This window comes from Filicampus tigris, chromosome 18 (assembly GCF_054856515.1).
Source record: "Filicampus tigris isolate MCC_2025a chromosome 18, RoL_Ftig_1.0, whole genome shotgun sequence".
Taxonomy (NCBI): Eukaryota; Metazoa; Chordata; class Actinopteri; order Syngnathiformes; family Syngnathidae; genus Filicampus; species Filicampus tigris.
In genome coordinates, this window is record NC_141234.1 from 7,176,365 (window position 1) to 7,185,413 (window position 9,049).

At 39.4% G+C, this 9,049-nt stretch overlaps 1 protein-coding gene across 6 annotated transcripts in view; it reads left to right on the forward strand.

Moving 5' to 3' along the window:
• The window catches only part of syngap1a (synaptic Ras GTPase activating protein 1a), a 29,617-nt gene extending 21,068 nt beyond the window's left edge, over window positions 1-8,549 (forward strand). For 5 of the 6 annotated variants that reach the window (XM_086014205.1, XM_086014204.1, XM_086014203.1 and 2 more), the window contains 5 exons: window positions 572-1,066; window positions 1,489-1,635; window positions 1,834-2,045; window positions 2,662-2,734; window positions 4,080-8,549. In XM_086014205.1, coding sequence (XP_085870331.1) covers window positions 572-1,066; window positions 1,489-1,635; window positions 1,834-2,045; window positions 2,662-2,734; window positions 4,080-4,118 — 966 coding nt within the window. In that variant the 3' untranslated portion in view covers window positions 4,119-8,549. The remainder of the gene's footprint in view (window positions 1-571; window positions 1,067-1,488; window positions 1,636-1,833; window positions 2,046-2,661; window positions 2,735-4,079) is intronic. The other variant, XM_086014206.1, reaches the window with a different exon arrangement.
• Window positions 8,550-9,049: the final 500 nt, after the last annotated feature.

Below are 9,049 nucleotides of genomic sequence, written 5' to 3' on the forward strand. Positions count from 1 at the left end.
ATAGTAAAAAAAGTGACTAGTAATGTATAATACAGTATACAAAATGAGATTAACGTGCCACTCACACTGTGTAGACTGCAGTGGCTCTAATGATACCATTATGTAGTGTCCTGAGCTATTTCTGTCCTGCTGCGTGGGCTGCAATGAATCTCTCAGCCTCTTGTTTTATTTATTTATTTATTTTTAATACAGTACAGTTGGTGTGAGGACGATTGTTCTCGTTGAATAAATTACCAGCATGTTTTTTTAATTTATTCTTAAAGACAAAAGACAAGTCCAAAATGTTATTCTCTTTAACCGTCTTCTACCAGAGCACTGGGAAAGGAAGGAAGGAATATTGGAAGAAAATACAATACAATACAAGAGAATTTTATTTAAATAGCGAATTTCAATGGGTTTGTGAGGCTGTAAGGTCAAGGGTTTGAACAGGCAAGCATCTTCTATTAGTGGAAGTAAAGGCCATAATGTGTGTGTGTCCATTTTTCATTGTATGAACTGAAGTTTCCGATACGAATACAGCATTGATGACCTGCGGTCGTTCAATCTTTCCCTCCTCAAACTTTGCCATCAGGAGTCCCTCCAGCAACAGCACATGATGGGCGTTGCTTCTCAGACGGCCACCGGAACGGGCACACCCGCCTCCTTGGCAACGCCGCCTACGACCGTCCACCCCGTGCGCCAGTCCTCCATCGCACCCCAGCTCCTCAAGTCCCAGCGCTCCGTCAACACCCCCGCCACGGCCACGCCGCCCAAGGCTCGACCCCAGAGCAGGAATCTCCTACTGGAGTCCACCGACGCCAACTTTGTTCAGGCCAAACAGCGTCAAACTCAGCCACCGCCCCAACAACAGCAGCAACCAACACCAACGCAGCAGCAGGACGCTGCGGCGGACAGCCCGGCTCCCGGGCTGCCTTTTCAGACGGGGGCCGCCAAGGAAAACCAGAACCCATCCTCAGTCGCCGCCACCGCTGAGGACTCGACGGACACGCCTACCAAAAGTGGCAAAAAGTCGCAACAGCTGCAGCCTCCGCAGCAACATCTGCTTAAGCCACTCGGCAACAAACAGGTCAGTCATTTAATTGGTGTTTCATGACTCAACTGCAGATGGGAGAAAGTCTAGTGAAAAGTGTTGTAAAAAGACATTGTCTCCACATCAACTAAAATGATGAGAACTAGTTGTCAACATGAGTCTTGAATTGAACTGAAAAAGTGAGTTCAAATAGGCTCACCACTTGGTGAAATTTTAGAAATATTTCTCGTCTTTTTGTTCCAAAATATTACAGTGACATGTTGGACAAACAACAAGACTTGAGTGGAACTGTTTGGTCACCTTGGTAGGTGCCGCTGTTTTGGTTAGCAACGGCATTCAAATAAAATCGTCAGTAAACCGTCCATGCGTAAACGTATACAAAACATTTAAGAAAACAAACAAACACTGGCCAGTCTTTTCCTCATAGTAACCCTCACTTTTCTCCATGTCATTTTCAGGGTTCCCAGTCCAACCTGAATGAGCGCACTGTGGCCTGGGTTTCCAACATGCCGCATCTTTCCGCCGACATTGAGAGTCTGCGGCCTGACCGCGAGGGCCAGCTTAAGGAGTACTCCAAGAGCATGGACGAATCCCGTCTGGAGAGGGTAAGCGCCGCAAGATTTTGGCGAAAGTACTCAAATTAGTGCAAGTGAAAATAGGTTTTACAGGTCTCACCCAAAAAATAGATTAGGTGAAATGAAGAATCAAAATGGACTGACTTACTGACTTTGTGACTGAAATTGACTGAATGACTTTGTGACTGAACGAACGTGCCGCATTATTCATCAAGTGAACCCTCGCAGGTAAGGGAGTACGAGGAGGAGATCCACTCCTTGAAAGAGCGCCTGAAGATGTCCCATCGCAAGCTGGAGGAATACGAGCAGAGGCTGGCGTCGCAGGAGCAGCAGACCAGCAAGATCCTGCAGCAGTACCAGTGCCGGCTAGAGGACAGCGAGCGGCGTCTTAAGCAGCAGCAAGTGGAGAAGGACTCCCAAATCAAAGGCATCATCAACAGGTAATGCTTCAGGGAGCGTCTGCGGGCCACTTTATTTATTTACTTGTATGTTCCCCCGTCGGTCCTGGCACACATATTTTGGGGGAGGTATCATAAACCAGTCAATATCTGTATGGGAAAAAAAAATGAAACACAGGGACAGATGACAGCGAAAAACTGTATAGACTGCTACAGTTCAAACATAGAAGTGCCCAAAGTTTGGCCATCTAATATTCTTAGAAAACAAAATAAAATGGCTTGCTTTTGGAAGTGTATGAGAAAAAAATATAATGTTGAATATAAAATTTGAGTTAAATGCTCGTTTTGGGGCAACATTTGCACACACGCATGACGTGAGAAAGAGACATCCTAGTTAGCCAGTTATCAAGCCGCGTAGGCCATCGTTTTTTTGGTTGTAGTTTTTAGTATCGAGAGTATCTGAGATGGCAGGTATACAGATACTCCTGACAACATATTGCCGGAGTGGGTGGTAGCAAACAAACTCAGCATGCCAAGACCTTAATATAATAATAAAAATGATAATAAAAAGGACTTTCTTTATATGGCATGATCATATGGCTGCGCATAGCTTTTTTTTTTTGACAAGCGCTGTTTGTTTCTATTTCCCTGTTGTCAGACTCATGGCTGTGGAAGATGAGCTGAGAGGGGGTGCCATTCCTGATATTAAGCCTCGAATCCTCACAGACCAGGTTAGTGCCTGAGTCTTATATATGTATATATATATGTATATATACTCATACATACAGGCAAAATCTCTCTCTCTATATATATATATATGTTTTAATTATTTGTAATCATTGCCACTCGCTCCAAATGTCCTTAAACATCATATTCCATTTGCTAGTCAGTGTAGGCTCTCATACACATATCCCACTTTGTTGTCATCTATACCACGCTACATCCTCAGTGACAGTCAAAAGCTGGGTGCTAATCCAGTTGGGGGAAGTGGAGGGTTGGGTTTGCGAAGGGATATCATGCCCTCAACACTCAAAGTGAAACTAATGTACTGCAATATACATGTATTAGTGCATGGTGTGTATTGTGAATGTGTGCTGTGAATTAGCCTGCAAGGCCGCTGTGTTCTCGCTCCAATCAGTTGTGAGTGTAGAAAAAAAATATGTTCCTTCAGTATTTGTTTATGAACTTCTTTCAAATGTGAATGCAAAAGCAATATTTTACCATTTTGGCCTTACAGTGGACCGTCTGTGTTGTCATCAACTGACCTTCCATTTAGCCAATTACAGCACAGCATAGTACTGAACAGGCCCAGCCCACTGGTCCTAAACAAGCTAAATAGCTAAAAAAAAAAACAACAACCACACTACAGATGCTGTCAAAATGCTCTGGATAGCCAGTTGAATCCGTCAAAATTTGCTACCCGGTAAGCAATGCAATTATATTGACACCAAAATGCTAACATTTAGCTACTGGCAATCTAACAAGCCTTGCTCCTGTGTGTACAGGCCCATGACCTTTTGAACCAAGTAGCAAATTAACCAACTAGATAATGAAGCAAATGTCAAGCTACAAACAAAGAAAGCAAAAAAAGAGGAGAAGAGACTTTGCGTCTGTGTGCATAGGGTTTGGAATCCTTCAAAAATCAACAGCAACAATAGAATATTATCTGCAAAACCGTTGCTGTTGTTGACTTGTTGGCCCCATAGTGACACCTGCTAAGCTAAAGTACCAAGATGTGTGTCGTCAGTTTCAGTTGTTATGTTATTTTTAACTAACTCACTAGTGAATTAAGCTTGGGGCAAAAAAGAAAAAAAACGAGCAGAAAAAGGTTGTGGAGCTGATCCCTTAATTTAAGCCAATTTAATTGTTACTACTGTAATTATATGTTTTTGTACTATGCTAACAAGGCTGGCTACTTGGTCTTGATTGCACTGTTTTTATGGGCCAGTTGGTTTATTGTATTTATGCAATGGTTTTGAATGGCAACCACGTTTTCCCAAAATGTCGATTGATTGTTCAAAATGCCACAGTAATTTCAAGCCTGGGCTTCATCTGTTTTCCTACTCTCCCCTACAGTCTATCTGCCAGGGCTACGGGGGTCTCCCTGGATCCTGACTGCCACTGCGAAAGCGACCAGGATCCGTGATGGTCATCCAAGTGTGAGCGCAAAACCGCTAACCCCTCCACTTGAAGATCTGCTTGCCAGTCCAAGTAGGACCACACACACCCAGGCTCCTTGTCGCTACTGAAACTTTTCAAAGAACTTCTGACAATCATTTCACGCCGGAGACCAATTTGAAACTCCGACTTGAGCTAACATTCCAAGTTTTTTCAGCGAATCCTATGCGGGGATGAAGATTTGACCAATGATTCCTGGTTACAAAGCAGCACTTGAAATCGTAGAAGCACAAAAAAAGCAGGCAGTTTAGGTTCATCCTCAGATTTTATCCGAAGGCCCAATGTCCCTAACATTTTGTCAGTAGCGCATGCGTGTTGGTGGTTTGGATTATTATTTGCATACTTTTCCGACACATCATCACTTTCAAGCCTTTGACTTTTTATGTTGTGCCGGAATCATGGTAAGCCACTTTCACAAAGAGACCAAACAATTATGCAAGACAATATAAAAGACCTGTCAGACAGCGCCAGTCCGTGTATCATTAATACTTTCCATTTTCAAATGGCAATCAATGTATTTGTATTTTTAATCCACCACAGTCAAATACATTCTTTAACATTGTAGGCTCGGATCCAAAATAAGAAATTGAAAAACAGGCCATCAGACGGAATTCGGAATTAAGTATTGAAATTAACGTTGGTTCTGTGGTTTGCTTTTACAATATGCAATTATGACCTGGCCTAAAATTGAAATATGATAAATCTCTTTTTCCACCCTGCTTTTTGTGTTTAAAAACAAATTCTAAAATATTCAAGTCACTTTTTGAATAATGGTTTGTATTTTTTGGGCCAACTGAAACTGGGAAGACTAAATGCTACACCCATGAATGCGTAACATTTATTTTCTGGTGCCACTGTGGCTCTGATGCTACCTCTGAAGGCAGAAAGTTCTCAGTTCAACTTTACCCAGCCCAGCGCTATTTAAACTAAACAATAGAAAGGTTGGACAAATGCAGTGTCTAATATATCAAATAGCCAGAGTACAAACGTGTAAATAATAGAAACATGACTCTGACTGAAAGATGAGTTATTAGTTCAGCATAGCACTTAACAATTGTAGGTTGTCAAACGCCACAATATTCTTCTTCTTAAATACTGTCCATCCCTTTAAATCCTGTATTTCTTCAAGTAGATGCCATGATTAGTCACTTTTAGAAAATAAAGGTCTCGGTCAAGTAAATGCGCTTAGTCAGTTCATGTCAGTAGTTTGCGCACAGAGCCCAATTGAAGTCTGTTGCTAAACAAAACAGCAGCACCTTCTAAATTAAAGTGTGCAGATTAACCAGGTGTTGTAAATGAGTATAAAATGAGTCTTTAGCGACAATTACCATTCCAGTAGACTCAGACATGGTTGCTTCCAAATCAGTCATTTCTCTATTTTCGTCCTCATTTTCTAGCTTTAAACTCCACTTTCAGCTTGACTTGAATTGCAATACACTGCTAATATTGAACATTATGACAGAAAAATGCACCAATAAAATCCCCTCCGAAATACAGGGTACATGCCATTTTTAGTGTAAGGTCCCCGTAAGGCCACTTAATGTTGTTTACGGTGTCGGTGGCCTTTTTAAGACGGATGGACGGCGGATTGAAATGTCAAGTGGCATTCATAAGGATAATTCAGGCTTTTGTTCGGGAAAACTCACATTCCCGTGGACACCAAGTAACAGACGCCTACCACCATCTATGGAAATACGGTACATTCTTAAGTGTGCTTGAAGAAATGTCTGCTACTAGTATGGTAACATGGACAAACCTCACAGGGGTGGGCAAAGTTTGCTAACGCTTTTGCATTATCAGTGATTGAAAGCTTGAATATATACACCCTAATTAGCCATTTAAAAAATGGCTGTGTGTGTACACACACACACACATATATATATATATATATATATGTGTGTGTATATATATATATATATATATATATATATATATATATATATATATATATACTTAGTTAAAATATATACTTAGTTAAAAAATAAATGACCATTTAGTGTTAAGATATTGTTTTACACATACATTTTCTTTCGTTTTTCTATCTTTACAAATTACCTCCATTTTAAAAATCGAACGTGGCTCTTGATCACTAAAGTTTGCCCACCCCCGCTTTTGACTGACTGACTAACTTTATTTCTACTTTCTTGTAAAACTTGGGTTTGTAAAGTGGTCGTTTGCAACCATCCAGGTACATAGCAAGTCGTGACTTCACCGACTCATCTGTTTGTGAGGCATCGATGTGCATGTGCTTTTCAAAACGCCAGGATGAGTAAGCTACGTGTGATTCATATGATGATAATGTACATTTCCCAAAGGACCGTTTTCTCACATTTCCTGACTTTTTGGCATTATACACCGGAAACATGAGAACAGTGGAGACAACTACATGGATGCAGGGTAACGGGAAATACAGCAACAACGCAAGTGTAACATTTGTAAATGAAGCGTCTCTTTTGTAGTCGGGTGATGAATTGATACTGTGTTGTACCTATGAGTCATTTCTATTACAGAGTTCATGCTCTTTTAACCTCTTGCCTTTAAAAAATGATTTTTTTTTCACAGTGAATAGCAACTATACAAAGGTTTTTATGTTTGTTACCAGAAACATATAACATTGGTGTTAAAAATGCACTCTAGATAATACTACTATCAATCTTTTTTTTTTTCTCAATTACAAGTTTGATGTAGGTCTGGCTCCCAAAATGGCGAGTATATTATCTTATCTTGTATGTATTCTAATAATCAAAGGCCGCCAGGCATGGACTTGTTGTAAACAGACTATCTATTGTACATTATTCAGATTATTATGATGAATTCCTCAGAGTCTGGAGAGAGTGCAATGATGGCACCAGGCCCGAGTCAAGATCCAATAATGGGTTACAGTTTTCTTTCGAATGGTTTATCTATTCATTGTATTAGTCCTGCACTGCAGTTTAGTGTTTGCATTCTCCTGTGGAAAGAAAACAGTTCTTGGATTAGGATAAAAAGCGAACAAGATGACGAGACATTTTATTTTCTAAAACTTTTAATGTTTTACTTGTAATCATTTAAATACTTTTATTGATTAGTTCCATTTCACGGTTATCACCATTTGACATTCTGCTTTTTAATGTTTAGCATTTTACTCACACTGAAATTGAAAAAATGTGACTTCTATTTTTAATATTATATGTATTAAATGTCATCTTTATTTCACATCTTTTGATTTTTCCAGAACATTGCTGCCTCTCACAGGTCAATCCGGGTACTACATCCAGTTAGACTCTTGCTTTTGTGTATTTCCCAATGCATTTTGGTCCGTTGAGCCACTTAAGCATTTGCTCTTTGTCCTCACGAGTACAACAATTCAGCGCAGCAGCAGAGCGACTGTCCTTTTAGTGACAATTTTATACCACTGCTAGTGACATCTTCACACGGATGCTAACTAGAGGAGAATGCACAGTGTCCTGCTATGATGTCAGTAGCGGGGAAAAAAATAGAGTTGTTCTACTCGTGTGCTGAATTGTCTTACTAGTGAGCACAAATAGCGGACTAGCTGGATGTCCAAGATATTGAATGAATGCTGAAATGGATTTCTGTATTTTGACCTGAAAACATCTGAATATCCCAAACCCAAAGCAAAAAGCTACAATACAAGCTAATCATTATTTTCCTGCTCATGTTATCTAATTTTGTTATTTTTTTATTTTTTGGTATTCGAATATCATAAGTGTGTTTCCAAGTTTTTGGTCCAAAAACAAGAGATTACCTTTAATTTCTGGGCTGTCAAGAAACACAAAGTGTATATGGAAAGGTTTAATCTTATATGAATGATTAAATGAGCCGTTGTAATATTTTGCATATTCTATGAAAATTAATAAATTGTCTGGAATACGACACAGTATATTTATGAGCCTTTTGGGCAATTCACCTCTTAAGTGACAGGAAATATCTTGTACTGTATATTTTGAATGATATCAACATACGTATATAACTACGTATCTAGAAAAATGGATGTATAGAGTATTTATTTCTCGGCAGCTATTTATTCTGCACAATTGACTTACTGTGCCACAGATGATTTAAATAGAATTTTTTTTGGGCCTCCTGGATGTAACGTGTTCATTGAGTTGACATTTGCTTAGAAACAAGCCATGCCCCCATTGATAAAAGCCATATCCTCCCCCCCAATGTTGTAAGGTGGATGTTTGATGTAGGAACATATTTTAGTTAAGGTGATTATTGTAGGTATGATTGCACTTGTAATTATGATAATTGGTGTACGTGGATTGGCATAATTTATGTTTGAAACCTAAAGGAATGTATTCATTTTACAAGGTCCCCCCGCCCTGAGTGAATTCAATAAAGAAATACATTCAAAGATGTAAAGATGTTTGGCACCTTCCTGTTCCCGCTTCTTTAGGTATCATTGAAGGGTGAGTAGTTTTACTTTAATTTACTTTGACCCTACAGGTACTGTTTTATGTGGTAACTTCTTAGCATAGAGTTAAGAATGTGTGACATATCCTGTGAAGTTAATAATTTGTGAAAAATGTAAGGGTATAATAAGGCGTTTTTTGCAAAAAAACTGGTAAGATTTGGAAAAAGCTAAAGCTAAACCCACAAGCTAATAAAGCTAACAGGCCTTGTCCACAAGAATCCTATACATGAATGATAAAATACAGTATTCTTCTTACACGAGGTAAGGGTATAGTCAGGCGTTTTTTTTTTTTAAAAGGGGTGGGTTTTTTTCAAAAAACGAGTTAAGGGTATAGCAAGGCGTTTTTATTTCAGAAAACGGGGTAAGGGTATACCCTTCTCTTTTTTTCTAAAACGAGGTAAGGGTATAGTAAGGCGTTTATTTCGAAAAACGAGGAAAGGGTATAGTA